The following is a 17,165-nucleotide window of genomic DNA, read 5'->3' on the forward strand; positions in this document are numbered from 1 at the left end:
CAAGTCAAACTGTTCCCAAAGAGTTTCTTCATATACTCATATATATTTATGTCTCTGTGTTTCTATAGCTCTGAGAGCAGTATGACACTGTAGTATATATTATATTCCAACGTAGTGATATATCAGTAATCTCATGCTTCACATAAAACTGTTTCTCTCTTATCGCTTTAAACTAGAAAACAAAAATGTCTCAATTACAACTTTATTCTGCAGTTAGCAGATAAAGAGATAATAAAACTATATGAAAGTTACAAGAATGAAGAAGAAAGTGGTGTATTTAATTCTATCCTTTTTAGTTAATTTGTAGTTTAGAAACTTTCTACCTTCTTTATTTTACTTTATTTCTAGGAGCAGAATGACTCCTAGACTCTAAATCTTTTGCTCATTCTCTTTTTCTCTCAGACATCTGAAAATACAGTTTGGGGAACATGATTATTAAGTCTGGTATACATGGGTGGGCTGCTATGGGTTCACCCGGGTTTGGGGGAACCCATAGCTAACGTTATGACCCTTTGGGAGAACCACCAAATCTCACCCCTGCTGGCCCCACCCACAATGCCCCTTCCAGGAGTCTCCACATTGCCCGTTTAGGATGTGAAGTAAGTGCAGGGCCCATGCGTAGTCTTGAGGAGGGGAAAATCCTGAAGGCCTCCGGAGTCTGGGGGACGCAGTTTTCACCCTCCCAGAGGCTCAGGGAATGCCTCCGGAATCTGGGGAAGGTGAAAACGCTTTCCACCCACTGAGGTCGACTAGGCCATATCCACCCAGCAACCAAGTAGAGAACCCATTGCTGAAATTTTTGAAGCCCATCCCTGCTTGTATGGTACCTATCTGGAAGTCTAGTCAAACAGATTTTGTTGGAGAAAAAATAAGTCTCAAGAGTGCAAAATCCATATTTTTAACCTCTTGTCTAATTATCATAAACTTTCACCTCCAAGTGAGTAAGAAATATTTCAGAAGATTGAGTGCTCTTCATTTCCTACAGCAGCCCACAGTTTCCTTCCTAAGAGAGGAAATGTGAAATTTTCTCCTGAATAGAAATTAAATTGTTTGCTTCATCTTGGAAGCTCCCTACTAAATGTAAAAATGAAGAGGCAAGCAGCAGAATGCAGAGCCAAGTTGAATCTCAAAGAGTTACTTGAAGTTAACAGTTTGAATGATATCTAAGTTGAATTCAGGATTACATGGAAGATAAATTTAGGGCCTGAGATTTCAAAGTCACAGGAGATACTTAAATGTTAACAAACATTACAATGAAAATGTTGCTTAGATAAAATTTTACTTCACTAAACTAGTATCAAACCCATTATCTTTTCTAAAAATATAGGATTATTGAGCAAGTGCATGGCTATATAGGTACAGAATTATGATTCTGATATTTTACAAATTACCTCATAAATTACAGGACAGAGGATTTATGGAGAGTTCCTTTTCTGTAAATATTTAAAGGGGATGTACAGATAACACTGAACAAGTGTTTTTGTTTCCAAAACACTTTTGGGGGTTTCTTAGAGATTGGCTGCTGATCACAAAAATAACCTGTAATTTTACCTGTTACATATTAGTACATATTGAGTATGCTGCACATGAAAGGAACATACAAAAACATGAAACTGTTACCAAAGGACAACTAGAATATTTGTGGAAATTAAGAGCAATGGCTCTGCTGCTTGGAATGCAGCTTGTATGTACGAAGTACTGTTGCTATCCTATCCCATGTGGATGGGATAGTCATGCAAAAAAGTCGCACTACATCACATTACATAAAAAGAAATGGCCACTCCCCAAAAATGTGAGTCCAGAACAAAAAAACAACAACCCATGGCACATGAACCACTTGTTGACTCGACAAAAATATTTTTACTTCGACTTCACATGATGAAACATTTCATGAAAGTGATGAACAAGGAAGGTGAAGGTTTTTGTTGAGACAGATGTTTCCAAGAATAACTGATGCCAAGATTAAGGAAGGAATTTTTATTGGTCCACAGATCAGAAATGTCTATCAATGACAAGCAGTTCAAAAATCTGCAGCCAGAGAAAATTGCCTGGGAAGCATTCAAGGATATCATCAAACATTTTCTTGGCAACTACAGAACACCAAACTGCATTCAGTTGGTTGACAAAATTCTTACAGCATACAAGACCATAAAGTACATGTCACTGAAGATTCATTTTTTGCATTCACACTTGGATTTCTTTCTCAAAAATCTAGGTGCAACAAATGACAAACAAAAGCTTTCACCACCATGAAAACACTTTTGGCCATGCTGAACTCATGCAATATGTCAGAAACATTATGATATTAAATATATTATAGTTATTAAAGGTTAACTTCTCAAGATTCTTACATGATGCAATCATTTTGAAATTATATTTGTGCTCAGTTTGAAGGGGTCTATAATAATCACTAAACGTTTTTTAGGAAGCAAAACTTTTTGGGAGAAAAATGTTGTCCAGTATAAACATATATACTCTTGGGCAACAAACAATGGTAATGTAAGGTTGAAAAGATCCCAGGCACTGTAGGCCACATACAATATAATGGTTGATACATTTTTAAAATAAATCTTTTAAATAAGCTTTTTTTTGGGGGGGGGGGTATTCTCCACATTGAATACAGTGAAGGTGAGGAAAAGGATTAACCCTTTTCTTAAGAAACAAAAGCACTAAGTACACATATGGCTCTGAATTTGGTTCAAACACCACAATGCCTTATCAATATATCAATATCCATCAGTATTCCACTATTTGAGGGAGGGTGGGTCAACCTATTTTCCAAAGCACCAGAAGACAAGACAAGAAACAATGGATGGAAATGAAAACAACCAAAACATCTGGAGCATCACTTGAATACTATCGGCATTAACAAAATCTCGCTTTACTTTGAACAGTTTACATGTATGATGATATATTTAACACCACCAAGCAACTTGGGAAATACTCAATAGGTGAATAAAAATGCTGACTCCAATATTGCAGTGTGCAAACTCAGAACCATTCACTATTCTTTGCACATATAACACACATATTACATTTTACTCATTCAACTACAGGAAAGTTTTAAGAGCTGTTCTTTCCAAAGGCACAGCTATTTTAGGACTGTTCTCCTTGAGAATAAATAACTATAGCTGCAATCCAAGGCACTGTGATTTGGGAGTAGTTTCCAATGAAAAGAACGTTGGTCCTTACCTGAACATTTCTTTTCTGTAGTAAAGGCAGGAGGGGCTACAACAGGGTTTAGTCACAGCCTGATTGGTCCAAAGACTGAAGGATTCTTCTTAAGTATCCTCCTTTCCCTCTCGGCTCCCAGTTTCACGAGGTCGAATGGAGAAGCTGACAGCATTATGTAAGGAAACAACACCACACATATAAAGACACCAACGACCCCGAACTTTACTACAGAAGAGAAACGTTCAGGTAAGGACCAACGTTCTTTTTCCTGTAGTTTCGGCAGGAGGGGCTACAACACGGACATACCCAACCTTCGGCGGGCCATTGACTCCAGGGGAGGGGGGGGTCACCACCTGTTGGAGCACCCGATGGCCAAAGGCCACATCCGCCAAAGCGAAATGATCGAGGCGATAGTGTTGAATAAAAGGGAATGGACAGACCCAGGTGGCCGCCCTACAAATATCCTCCAAAGGAGACCTGGTAGCCCATGCGGCCATGGTAGCAGCACTTCTAGTGGAGTGGGCAGTAATGCCCTGCGGTGGGGCCTGGTGTACTGCCTGATAGGCCTCCATGATGGCCTGTCGCAGCCACCTGCCTATGGTGGCCGAAGATACCCTAGCACCTAGCGTGCTAGGTTGGAAGGACAGGAACAGGGCCTCTGAATGTCTGATAGAAGATGTACACCTCAGATAAATCCGTAGGGTGTGGCGGACATCTAGGCGGAGCCAGCAGACCTCCCTCTCATGGGAAATGGAGGGGCAGAAGTTTGGGAGAACGACCTCCTGCGACCTATGGAACAGGAAGTTAACTTTAGGAAGAAAGGTCAGATCTAGTCTCAGGACAACCCTGTCTTGGTGGAATTGGCACAAATCCTCCTTGGACGACAAGGCGCCCAATTCGGAAATCCGTCTAGCCGAGGTGACGGCGACAAGGAAAATCACCTTCAGGGTTAGGAACCTAAGGTGTACGGTCCTCAATGGCTCGAAGGGGCCCCCAGTAAGGGCTCTAAGAACCAGTGAAAGCGTAAAGGAGACCTGGGGGCCATGGGCTCCTGAGAGCGTCTGTGCCCTCCGCATTGCATGCAGGAAAGCAGAAGAAGAATCAGGGAAGTTGGGCGTTGGTCAGGCTGGCAAACAAGTCCACCAGCGGATCGCTGAAGCGGAAGCAGATCCTATGAAATATCTCTGGAGCCAGCTGCCACTTGCCATGGTCTACTGTCATCCGGCTCAACTAATCAGCTTGGTGACTGGCAATGCCCGAGATGTGCTCCGACATGATGGACGCCAAGTTCCTTTCCGCCCATAAACCGAGCTTCTGAGCTTCTTGCCACAGGCTTTTAGAATGAGTCCCCCCTTGACAATTTATGTGTACTTTTGCAGCAACATTGTCCATCAGGAGGAGGACATGTTGATTGGCTATCGAGTCCTGAAATTGAAGAAGGGCTAGGCGAGCCGCCTTCAGTTCCAGCCAATTGATGTTGCGGTGTAGGTCGGACTTCAACCATCTTCCCTGCGCCAGGCTGGCCTCCATCACCGCTCCCCAGCTGAAGAGGCTGGTGTCCATTGTGATGGAGATGCGGTCTGACTCCCAGAACTCAGCCCCGCAGTTCAATGATGGCGACAGCCACCACCTCAGGGACCAGCGGAGGCCTGGGGAGAGAGGAATAGAACGCGGGGAGTTGCTCAACTCATTGGAAGGGAATGAGTGTCCACTGTAGCAGTCGGGAGTGTAGACGGACCTACAGGACGAACCCAAAGCACGACACCATCTTGCCCAGTAAGCCTGCCAAGGTCAGGATGGAAGCTGACCGATTTGCGCAGATGTGTCAAGCCAGGGTTTGCAGGCTTGTCAGACGGTTTGATGAAAGACGAACTAGCCCTGACCTTGAGCCTATCACTGTGCCCAAATGTAGGATTTTTGTCGATGGAGAGAAATGGCTCTTGGGGAAGTTGATGGAAAACCCCAGGGACTGTAGGGCCCGGATGGTGCATTGCAGATCCCAAATTGCCTGTGTCCAGGAGTGGGCTAGGACGAGCACATTGTCGAGGTAACAATGGAGTCTCACAGGCAGGGAGCGCAGGTGAGCCGCCATCACCGCCAGGACTTTCGTGAATGTGTGGGAGGGGCAGAGGCCAGGCCAAATGGAAGGGCCCTGTACTGAAAATGACGACCCCTCATGGGAAAAGCGGAGAAACCTGCGGTGAGCTGGCTGAATCAGAATGTGCAGGTATGCTTCTGTTAAGTCTATTGAAGTCTTCCCGTCTGATCCCTAGTAAAATGGATTTGAGGGAGGACATCTTGAAGCGCTGGTAGACCAGATACGAATTCAGACACTTCAAGTCCAGGATCGTTCTCCATCCCCCGGAGCTCTTCGGGACGACAAAGAGGTTTGAGTACACGCCTTGCCCATACTTCTCCGGAGGAACTGGCTCAACTGCCTGAATGTCTAGCAGTTGTTGGCGTGCCAGAAGCATTAGGCAATCCAAGCCTTTCTGGGTCCCTGGAAGGAGGAAAGGTCCTGAAGAGCATTGGGGGAGGGGAGAGGAACTCCAGACGGAGACCCTCCCTGACCGTTGACCTGACCCAGGCATCTGATGTTATCTGATCCCACTGATCCGTGAAGGATGCTAGGCGGCCGCCTATGGGTTGACTCGGGTTGGAGTCATTTCCACCTGTGGAAGGAGAGGCCGCCTCCCCCGCGAAAGGGCCGTTTGGATTGACTCTGATACCTATTCCTATCCAGGTAAAACGGTTGTTGACTCTATCATATCTGTAGGGTGCGTACCACTGTTGGCGGTAGTCCTGGTCAGGCGGCCTGAAGGACTAAAGCCTACGGTATGAAGACGGGTGGGAGTCCAGCTTCTTAGAATTAGAAGGTAGGACCTTCTTCTTATCCTTGTTCTCTACAAGGATGGGATCAAGGGAAGCCCCGAAAAGGGTAGGACCAGTGAAGGGGGCTGCGGCCAAGTTCCATTTAGACTTGTTGTCCATTTACCAATTACGGAGCCATAGGAGTCTCCTCGCAGTCACAGAGGTGGAGAGAGCTCTGGACACGAATTTAATGGAGTCCAGGGTGGCGTCCGCCGAGAACTAGGTAGCTGAAATGATCTTATTAAGGTCTTGGTGAAGACGCTCATCTTGGATCGGGATGCGGTCCTGTAATTGCCTTAGCCACATAACTGGTTGAAATAGAACGCTGCCGCGGCCGCTTTAATGGCCCAGGCAGAAGCGCTGAAATTCTTACAGAGGGTAAGATCCGCACACTTGTCCTCTGGCTTTAGCTTGTCGGCCACGTCGCCCGAGACTACTGAGGATGCATTAGCAAGAAGAGTGACCGGGGCATCTACTGTGGGAAGTTGCAGAGCCTGGGAGAAGGCCTGCTCCATATTGTAATAACGCTTATCATTGCTCCCCAGATTGGGCAAGGAGGAACGTCTCGCCCACTGGTTTTGGACCACTTCCAGAAAAAGGGGAGGTGCTGGGACCTCCTCTTTATCTGTGTTGGGATTTATAAACATGGCCAAGTTGGGATCCCTGTGCTGGATCAATCTGAGTTGGCCTTGTGTAACATAGGCTTAAAGGCAGGGGGAAGGCCTGGAAATGCTGGGTCTTCTGGAGGAACAGAATTCTGATCCTCCAAAAACCCCAAGTCTGGGTGTGTGACCTCCCCCAAGATGGAACCTTCGCTGACTACTGAGGGGGAAGGAGGCCTAGCATGATCCTGTCCCCTGGAAAAGGAAGGGGACCTGCACCTGGAGACTGTGGGAGGTCTGGGCACCCCTTGGGAAGAACGGTCCCTCTGTGCTAGACCTGAGGAAACACCCCTAGATATAGCAGTAGAGATGAGCCTCCTGATGCTATCAGGCAGCTGGTCCAGATCCTCTAAATCCTCCTCAGAGGGGCCCCGTATAGAGGCCCTCGGGGGGCAAGTTGGGCTGCCGGGAGGTAGTCCCTAGATCTCCCTTCACCCGGATCCTCCACCCCTTCCCTATAAGCTCTGGGTGAGATGGGGGGGTGAAGGAGAGGTTACCCTTCTGCAGGGCCTTGCAGGGGAAATTGAGGGAGAGGAAGGACTGAAGCCCCTAGGTGATGAACCCAAGGTGTGAGAGCGAGGCCCAATTGGAGATCTCGATCTGCTGGAGGATTCAGGCCTAGCCGCCTGAGCCAGCCTTTCTGCCCTAGCCACCTGTTTTTCCAGGGCTTTTTGTCTTCTGGATTCATCTCTAGTGGCTGCTCTGGAAGGGCGCTGATCGGCTGTAGGCCGCTGCCCTGGGCCTCCTCCGCCAGATCTCCTTGGGCCTGTGCGGGTTCTTCAGTTGTAGAGGCCATGCCTCACTCATGTGCTGTTGGATGGACTGTGTTTGTCTGCCGGCCTCGGTCCTGGCTGCGCTGCAGACCTGATCGAATCCTGTTGTGCCTTGTCACCTGCGGGCCTCGATTAGCAGCCCTGTGCAGGCTGCTGCTGGTATTGAGGCAAGAGGCCGCCGCCCACGAGGTCGCACCCAAAAATGGCCACCATGCCTTGTGGGTGGTGAAAACAGGCTCTGGGGGATTAGCCTCGCAATGAGCCGAGTCCTTGAGACTCCTGCGCCCTGATTCACAGTCCTCCACTTCCACGGGCCGTGCCACACCGTTTGGCTAATTCAAACAAGTGCTGCCTCCGATTGTAAATCAGGCCACGGCAGCTCTTTGAAGCCACGGCGAAGCTCCGGCGGCGGCGCTGAAAGCAGATCGGCTGAGCAGTAAATCTTAAATCGCTAGAGGCCGCATTTGAGCTGCGGAGACTGTAATTTGAGAAACTGCTGCTACTGAGCTCTGAAGGAGCCGGCAGTTCACTGACTGGCCGCAGGATAGGAGGCAAACCCCCTCCCTCTTTCTCCGTGAGACTATAACAGTCTCTTTTGGTCACAGTCTGTTTAAATCAAATTTAGGATATCCTATTAATCGAATCAATGGTTTAATTGTACCTCACTGGAGCCACAGCTAGTGCTTGGACCAAAGACTGAGGGAAACTGGGAGCCGAGGGAAAGGAGGATACGTAAGAAAAATCCCTCAGTCTCTGGACCAATCAGGCTGTGACTAAATCCTGTTGTAGCCCCTCGCGCCTTTACTACAGGAAAATGAGAAGCAGCTGGCAATGCTGCATGTACCCACAGAGAGGTCTCTGCGTGCCACCTCTGACATGAGTGCCATAGATTCGCTAGAGTATCCCAAGTCCAGATGGGAGATTCCATGGAAGGTTGTGGAGAATACGAGGGCTAAATTTTTGTGGGATTTCCAGATCCAGATGAACCGGTAGGTACTAGCTAATCAATCAGATATCATGATAGTAGATAATGACCAGAAGACATCAGTGGTGATAGATGTAGTGGAGCCTGTTGTGTTACAGAGCCAAGTAACAGCAACATCATGAAGTAATATGAGGAGCTGGAGAAGTACCAAGGCCTGGAGATGGAACTAGAGAGGATGTGGAAAGTAAAGGCCAAAGTGTCCCAGTGGTGATAGGAGCATTTGGGACTATGACACTTAAGCTGGAAGAGTGGCTCTGACAGACCACGGGAATAACATCAGACATCTGCCCAGAAGAGGGCAGTGTTAGGAATGGCTAAGATACTGAGCAGACCCCTCAAACTCTTAAGGACCTATCACTGAGGAAAACATATCTCATCCTTATGGGTGAGCAGGGATTTTTTTTAATTGAAAAGAAAATAGACCCCCCCCCCCAGTAAAATGACAATAAGTGTGAGATTCTTGATTTTAAAATGCACATTTGAGTAAATGCAGCAAATAAGATCTTCTTTCTCTCCTTACAGAGTTAAGAAGCACTAAAGTGTAAACAAGTTCATGAAATAAGTAGTAAAATGAAATTTATTTTTTAAAATAAACCCTCTATACTGAATATGTGTCAACTAATTAAAAAAGGAGCAAGAATTATTCTCTGCTAAAGAATAAGCGAATTTATATACCACAGAATTAGAAAACCAAGTAGCTCTGTTTAGATTCTGAGCTGGAGCCTTTTTTCCTCTGTGAACTTTTGCTTTTGCTGACATTCTAAATTATTTCAATTCGTCTCAGCCACCTTTGTTTATCCATAGATGAACCAACAAAATTAAAACTGTTACAAACACAGGCAATTTCAAGACAATGAGTTGAGTTTTCCCACGATCATACCCTATTTACTATTAAGAAAATAATGGAAAGAATATTGAGAACACTTAGGTTGCAGACTTCATAGGTTCCTGGTAGTCATTCCTAATCTCTATGCACTTCAGGAATCGGCAGATTTAAATCTCTGTATTGGGGGTGGGAGTGAGGGGATTTTCTTAACATTTCCAAACCTCTAAAGGATCAACTTTTGTCAATGGAAAATTAAGGGGTGACACATTTTAATACTTAAAAGTATCACAGAATTACTGTCCATTCCATTCTCATAATAAATCAATATCCATGCCTTAGTGAATCCATTCTCCCATTAAAAAAAGACAGACTCCAGATATAATTGTACCCTTAGTATTATTTTGGAATGTTATTAATATACATCTACTGAAACATACTGTATTTTTTAAGTTAAGACACACTTTTTCCCCCTCTAAGAGGCTGAAAATTTGGATGTGTCTTATACTCCAAATGTAGCTTTTTCAAAGCTTTTTTTTTCAGCCCTAATGAGGCACTAACGACTGAACTGATCTTCCAAGCTTTGCCTGCTTTTCTCGTTGTTTCTCTCTCGGAAGATCAGCTGTGCTTTAGAAGCTATTTTTTATTCCCAACGAAGGGATAAAAAGTTGGCACACGCTCAAAACCATCAAACTTATGTGCTGAAGCTGATCAGTCTAAGGACGCTAGCCAGATGAATATCTGATAGGCAGAATCCCCACCACCTTATTTTCCTCCCCAAAAACTAAGGTGTGTCTTAACTCTAGTGCATCTTATACTCTGAAAAATACGGTAAACAGATTTCACACAAAGAAAAATATAGGCGAAAAAAATGAATAAAAAGGATTTTTCACAGAATGTTATTTTTGTTATATACCAAGTTTACTTTTAACATATTTCAATTTTTGCTATAATGCTGTATAATGCTACAATTTGCTTAGCAGCTTGGGTTGCATTCTTATGTTTTGCTAGTTTAATATACAATTTCAAAATAGAAGAAAACATTAGCAATGCAGTTATGTATTGTGGACATCTTCCACTATAGCAAATATTTAAAGAAAATACTAATTTTACATTAAAAAAACTATTGGGTTAAAAAGAGAAAGGAGAAAATCCACAGCTCATTAGTTTCATTATCTGAAGTACTACAACTCAACAGTTTAAGTGTCTTTTTAATCCTACATTTCTTTTTATGAACAGAAAACTGAAGATTTGTCTTTTAGTGAAAAAGTTCTTTATCTTTTCTATATGTTGTGATATTTCTTGATCTGGTGACTTTCCAATTGTGAGCCAATTAACTGTTTTACAAGCAATTTTAAAATAAACCCAATAGGAAATACATAATGATCCTCTTTTTAAAAAAGGCTTGTGGGATTTTTTTGGTGAATTGTTCCTCTGTTTTCCTTCAATTCTAATCAAGTTGGTATCTGCAAAAACTTTCAGTTATTTCAGGATATCTTCTGTATTGCATGCAGTGCTTGAAAATGTTCCCTAGATTTCTAAATTAAAAACATATAAAAATGTCCAGCAGGGAATTATATCTATACAATACTAATATCTGTAAACTTAAATTGGGTGAAATGATGCTTCATAAGGCAACAATTTTTGAATCAAAGAACCTGAAATGGGCTAATTTAAGAATGTGTCCAAAATCTGGGACACATGACTCTCTCATGAGATTGAAATTTGGCAAAGGTGTGGCTGCTTCAGTGCTGCCGAATCACTGGCCAGAGGTTCAGCAGAGTGGTCCCATCCTAGCCCTCCAGAAGCTGGGTAAACTGGTCCCTCCTTTAGTCAAGTCCCCAGAAAGTTTGTTCCTGCTCCCTGCTTTTTTTGCCTTTGTTCCTGCGCTCTCTGCTTTTTTGTTTCTCTTACCTGTTTAGATAAGGAAATAACTGAAACAAAGACCCAACAGGTTAGGGGTCATCTAGTTATAATTAAAATGGAAATATATTTTGCAATTTCAACTTTACATATTCATTTCAGAAACATTTGCCTGCTGGCTTTACTCCTTATATCCCATAATTTATATATTTAGAAATTATACTGAATAAAGACAAATGAAAAATCCTTCAACACAATTGACTAAAAATCATTACAAATCATTTCCTAATAGCTAAGTGCAATGGAGAAATTATTCACCAAGTAATTTCAGCATTTTCAGCACACATAACCTTATCATGCTATTTCTTTTTGAAAAACCAAAAGTGTACTCAACTGCTATTTTCATATAACAAGGTAGGGAGAGGCTCACATTTCCTGCAAAAAGAAAAAAGAAATCAACTGTACAAAACCACTTAATTGAATTGGTACATGTATGCTCTGTAATGGGTTCTTTGTGTAATTCTTTCTGATGTACTCAATTCCACTGTCGTTTGTTATTTTTTTCTTTTTTGATTGCTATTTTAGTCCTAATTATTACTTAACGAGCTGTTTAGAATTGCAATTACACTTGAAGTGGTCTTTTGAACTCTACTCACATACAACTCACTAATTTTAACAATTATTTGCACATCTTATTTTCCCATCTTTAGTAAACATTCTACCAAGGTAAAACATTTATTTACCTACAGTTTATGTATAACTTGCAATTATTCATATTTTTTCTTGGAAAACAAAGCAGTCTTAGTTTTGATATATTAACTTTCAGATGCATATCTCTCATGGTATTATATAGCCTAACATTTCCTAAAAATAATTTGGATTCTCATCTCACAATAACAGTTCTGACTGTATGCAGCACTACATACACACTCATGAAACTTCCCTCTCCAGGAGAATTCCTGATGTATTTTCCTGTATATATATTAAACACTCATCACACATCATGCAAAACACACCATTTATTTTCATATAAGCTCTATCATAGATATCAATTACCAATTCAGCAATCCGCTCCTAAACATCACACTGATACAGATCCCTTTCATAATTCAAGACAGGTCATTTGACAATTTTCCTCTAAATTTACAAATGTACAACAAACTTTCTTTCTCAAATCCATATATTTTTAGTGATCTTTTCAAGAACAAAAATCTGACTAACTATCCAGCATAAATTTTCAACTCAGATTTTAATCACTGATACCTCCCTTCGATCTGAATTCTACCAAAACTCTTCCTAGGCATACTGTACATAACAGCCTAATCCCAATGTAATTTTGGTATTTATGTTTGCTATTACTCTCTTTGTATTAGGGAATAAACAATATTCTTCCAATTGTGAGGCACATGAACAGATCCAAGTCAGGCAGCTCCTCCATAAGCAGACATAATTAAAAATTATTGTGAGACACCATCTATACCTGCAGCGTTATATTTCAACATGTTCATATTTGTCACTTCCTTTCCATTGTTTTTTCTTTGTTTACTAATATACCATGATAATTCCAATACAAATCTTTAAAATATATATTATAGCATTTTCTCCCTTCATTTTCTTCCAAATAATGTCACTTTTATTTCAATTCATTTACTTTGCTTAGAGAATTTGTTTAGACCTTTTCACCTACTTCCAAAACAATGTTTTATTTTCATCCAAATGCTTTATCTTTTTTTTTGGTTTCTTTTAATCTTAATGGCTCCTTTCTCTCTTTATTCTTTGCAGACATGCCTTTCTCTATATGCACATTATACAGTATTTTTCCCTTGTACTTTTTTGCAGCAATTCTATTTTGTTATATGCATATGTATGTTTCAATAATAGCTATATTCCCTAAATATTCTTAGGATAACTGAGAGAAGAAAATTACTGAAAATAAATATTTATTTACTCTAGTTAGACATTACTGTATGCAAATACATATAGGAGATTCTGCTACTCATCTGCAAGATACATGGCAACAGATGGAATGATTGGGGTTCATACATATAAAACATAAAGACATTTTCTAATTGGAACGCTTGCTCAAAACATTTTTTAAAACTATAGGGATGGAGTGCCAGATAGATTTTCAACTGTCAGATCTTCAGTATTAGTCATGAATGTTCTTTGGGTTGCATCCTTTCTTTCTTATTTTATAATGATGACTTCTAGTAACAAAACACTCAACCCTGCAAGACATAAGGGCTGTTTTAGATAACTTGTTAACATACATACTCAACTAGTGCCATATTCCTGGCCTGTCTTCTGACAGTCAATGGCATTTTTGATTAGTTTTACATTGCACATGTCTTTAGTGTAAGTGTAGTTCTAAACAGCAATTGCCACCAGCCATAGGGGATGAAGATCAATAAAGTAGCATGTGCAGGGATCTTTCCTCCCCACTGCTATGGCTTTTATAAAAAAACCCCTACCTTGTGGTTGCAATTTGACTCAGATGGGAAGGTTTCATGGCACCAATGGGAACTTCCTTCCCAACGTAAATTGGAGCTGTGGGGGCAGAAGGAGGAAGGGTTAAACCCCTATGCGTTGCAGTCCAGATCCACATCCACACACTCCAACAGTAAATTCTGTTTAAAAACTACCTTTACATTAAAATCTTAAAATACATTTAGTATAATATCCAGATTTACACTAACAGAGAAGAAACTCTGTAAATACTTAAGCTTGCCAGAATATTTGTGAACAACAGGTTTCATAGTTCACAATTCTCCATAGTCAAGACTTAGCTAATTAAATATTACTTCACTGAACATTTACAAACATTTCCTCCCAAAGAAGCAGAAGTGTGTTTGTAACACCTCCTACCATTTTTAAAAATATGCACCAGGTATGCAATGAAATCTGTATTACATTACTTCCAAGAAAAAAGTGAATGCTTGTAATTTTAGAATATATTTATTGTCCAAATCTTATTCACAAAAGTTTATTGGGCAGGACAGCAGACATATGATGTGATTGATCTGTATGGAATATAAATTTCCATGTTGTACCTATCCCTGAGAAGATATTGTTATGAACAACCATCTGTTTAACAAAAAGCAGCTTTTAATCTTCCCTATTCATAGCAAATCACATAGTTTCTAAAAAGAAAGGTTTCACCACAAAACCGCGGACGACAAAATCGCGGTCGACGAAAGCGCGCATTTGACGTCATCACAGCGCGACGAAAACATCGCGCTGTGATCGAAAAATGTAAAAATAAAGCGAAAACCTTACCCTAACCCCCCCAAACCTAACCCTAAACCTAACCCTAAACCTAAGCCTAAATCTAACCCTAAACCTAACCCTTAACCTAACGCTAAACCTAACGCTAACCTTTAACGTAACGCTAAACATAACCCTAACGCTCTAAACCTAACCCTAACCCTTAACCTAACCCTAACCCTAACCCTTACCTTTATGTGAATCGGCTTGCTTTAATTTTATTTTTATTTCAATTTTTAATTTTTTTCGTCGCGCTGTGATGACGTCAAATGTGCGTTTTCGTCGATCGCGCTTTTGTGGACCGCGGTTTTGACGGGTCACGAAAAGAAAAAGAATGAATTCAGTGACTATATGGGAGCTGCCAGGGAAGCAAGGTCATAGCGATAACTGAGTGATCACTTTTTTTCACTTACTCCTTAAAATTCTTTATAAAGTATATTGTTATATTGCACAGAAAAAAACAGTATCATATGCTTAAAAGAGAAACTCAGCAATATTTTGAGTGGTATGGATACTTCAATTTAAGTAAAGAAAATACCAAAAGAAAATAAGCAAAGAAATGGAAGTGTAAGCAAATGAAAATAGTCCAAGCTGACTAAAAAAATACAGGAGAAAAAATATACTTTAAAAATGAGGAAGCAAAAAGTGATTATTGCAACTTGCAATTAGTTGAAAGGAAAAAGATGTATAACAGATCTACCTTCTCCTGGAGAACAAATATTTGTTGGACAAAGAGTTCTGATTAATATACTTGCTCCAAATCAATCCAATATGTTACTAGCCTAGTATTTATATATTGAAAGTTCAAAAAGCATTAAGAGGAACATGCATAAATATAAATACTGCTGCTTCCCTCAAATTGCTGCTACATTAAATCAAAGGAAATCTTATCCGCTTATTAATACTTTGATTTATCTATCTCTGTGACAGAGGACCAAAATTTAACCACTAAAACTGAAGAAGTTTGAAAACGATCAGGTTAACAAAGCCTGACAATATTGTGCTTCTTTCAGCATAGAGATACAGAATGACAGTTGGCTTACCTGAACGGTTGTTCTCTGTGTGCTGGGGGAGAGTCCAAGCATGGGTTAAATTCAGTCTATTCGCCCAAGGACTGAGTTAATTTTCTTAGCCACGCCTCCTCTCCTCATTGAGGATGAGTTCAAAAATGAAGGCGTTGGTTTGTAACGGACATGTGCACGATGTGTCTTCCAGTTATGTGTCTTTGCTCCACACCGCTGAAGCAATCCCAAAGAGAGGAAGTAAACCCCAGGGCAGGTTGGACTCTCCCACAGCGGCTAGAGAACGACCGTTCAGGTAAACCAACGGTCATTCTCCTGTGCGCTGCTTGGAGAGTCCAAGCATGGGACATACCCAAGCTATGCAGTCCCAGGGAGGGAAACAGAAACATCCAAGATGCGTGGAGTCGGTACAACTTGTTGTAACACCCTCCTCCCAAAGGCGGTCTCGGCTGCGGCGTAGGAGTCAATGCGATAGCGTTTAATGAATAAGGTTGGAGAAGTCCATGTGGCTGCCCGACATATTTCCTCCACGGGGGCCTGCGTCACCCATTCGTCCATGTTGCCAGCACTCCTTGTAGAGTATGTCGTTACCCTAGGTGGTACTGCTTTGCCCTGTTGCAGGTAGGCCAACTTAATACAAGCCCTCAGCCAGCAACTGATTGTAGAAGGAGAAACTTTCCATCCCATTGAGCCTGGCTGAAAGGAGACGAAAAGTGATTCGGATCGGCGAAAACCCTCCGTCCTTTTGATGTACCTGCGGACCATCCGCCGAACGTCTAGCTTGTGCCAGGTGTGCTCTTTGGGATGCTGAGGATGAGGCAGAAGTTAGGAAGCACTACTTCTTGAGTCCTGTGAAACAGAGAGTTTACTTTCGGCAGAAAGGCTGGATCTAACCGGAGAACGATACGGTCAGCATGAAATATACACAAGTCCTCACAAACCAAGATAGCTGCCAGCTCTGACACCCTCCTGGCCGATGTAATGGCTATGAGGAAAACAGTTTTCAAAGTCAGGTGCTGAAGACCAATGGACCATATCGGCTCAAATGGAGTCTGGGTGAGAGCTCTGAAAACAAGGGGAAGGTCCCATGTGGGAAACCTATGAACAGAAGGTGGATGTAATTTGGAAGCACGTTTTAGGAAGCTTTTCACCTGAGGATGCTGCTTCAAGGACACTGATGAATGTCTAGTTAGGATGGTGGACAGGGTAGCAACTTGACGGTGAAGGGTGTTGGGTGCCAAACCCTTGTCCAACCCCTCCTGCAAAAATTCAAGCAGTTGTGGTACTGTAGCTGATCGGCACCAGGAATCGAAGGCTGCCCATGTGGCGTCATAAATGCGAGTCGTGGAAGGACGACGCGATGCCTATATGGTATGAATGACTTTGTCAGACAGGTTGTCTTTCCTCAGGAGTTCACCCTCAAGGACCAGACGGACAACTGGAGCCAACTGGGATTTGGATGTACTATGGCCACCTGGCTGAGGGTATCCTGAGGTATCCTCCATGGCCTGCGAGTGGAGAGACTGACAAGGTCTACGTACCAGGATCTCCTGGGCCAATGAGGTGCGATGAGAAGAACCTCTGCTCCTTCTGCCAGAATCTTCTGGATCACCTGTGCAATGAGTGGCAGCGGCGGGAAGGCATACAAGAAGCCTCTCGGCCAACCGCAGCCCAAAGCATCAGTCCCCTCTGCTTGCGGAGTGGCATACCTTGAGAAGAACCTTGGCA

The 17,165-nt window shown here is 42.4% G+C and overlaps 1 protein-coding gene across 4 annotated transcripts in view; it reads right to left on the bottom strand.

Annotated features, from left to right (window-relative positions):
* ELAVL4 (ELAV like RNA binding protein 4) overlaps positions 1 to 17,165 on the bottom strand; it is a 125,873-nt gene that overhangs the window by 29,365 nt on the left and 79,343 nt on the right. For 2 of the 4 annotated variants that reach the window (XM_014066648.2, XM_014066647.2), the window contains exons 3-4: positions 13,623 to 13,698; positions 11,546 to 11,586 (exon numbers count right to left, since the gene is read on the bottom strand). The exons of the other annotated variants lie outside the window; for them this stretch is intronic. In XM_014066648.2, coding sequence (XP_013922123.1) covers positions 11,546 to 11,586; positions 13,623 to 13,698 — 117 coding nt within the window. The remainder of the gene's footprint in view (positions 1 to 11,545; positions 11,587 to 13,622; positions 13,699 to 17,165) is intronic. 4 annotated transcript variants of the gene reach the window in all.

This window comes from Thamnophis sirtalis, unplaced genomic scaffold, assembly GCF_051295495.1.
Source record: "Thamnophis sirtalis isolate CommonGarterSnake01/CBP01778 unplaced genomic scaffold, rThaSir2_p1.2 scaffold_7, whole genome shotgun sequence".
Classification (NCBI taxonomy): domain Eukaryota; kingdom Metazoa; phylum Chordata; class Lepidosauria; order Squamata; family Natricidae; genus Thamnophis; species Thamnophis sirtalis.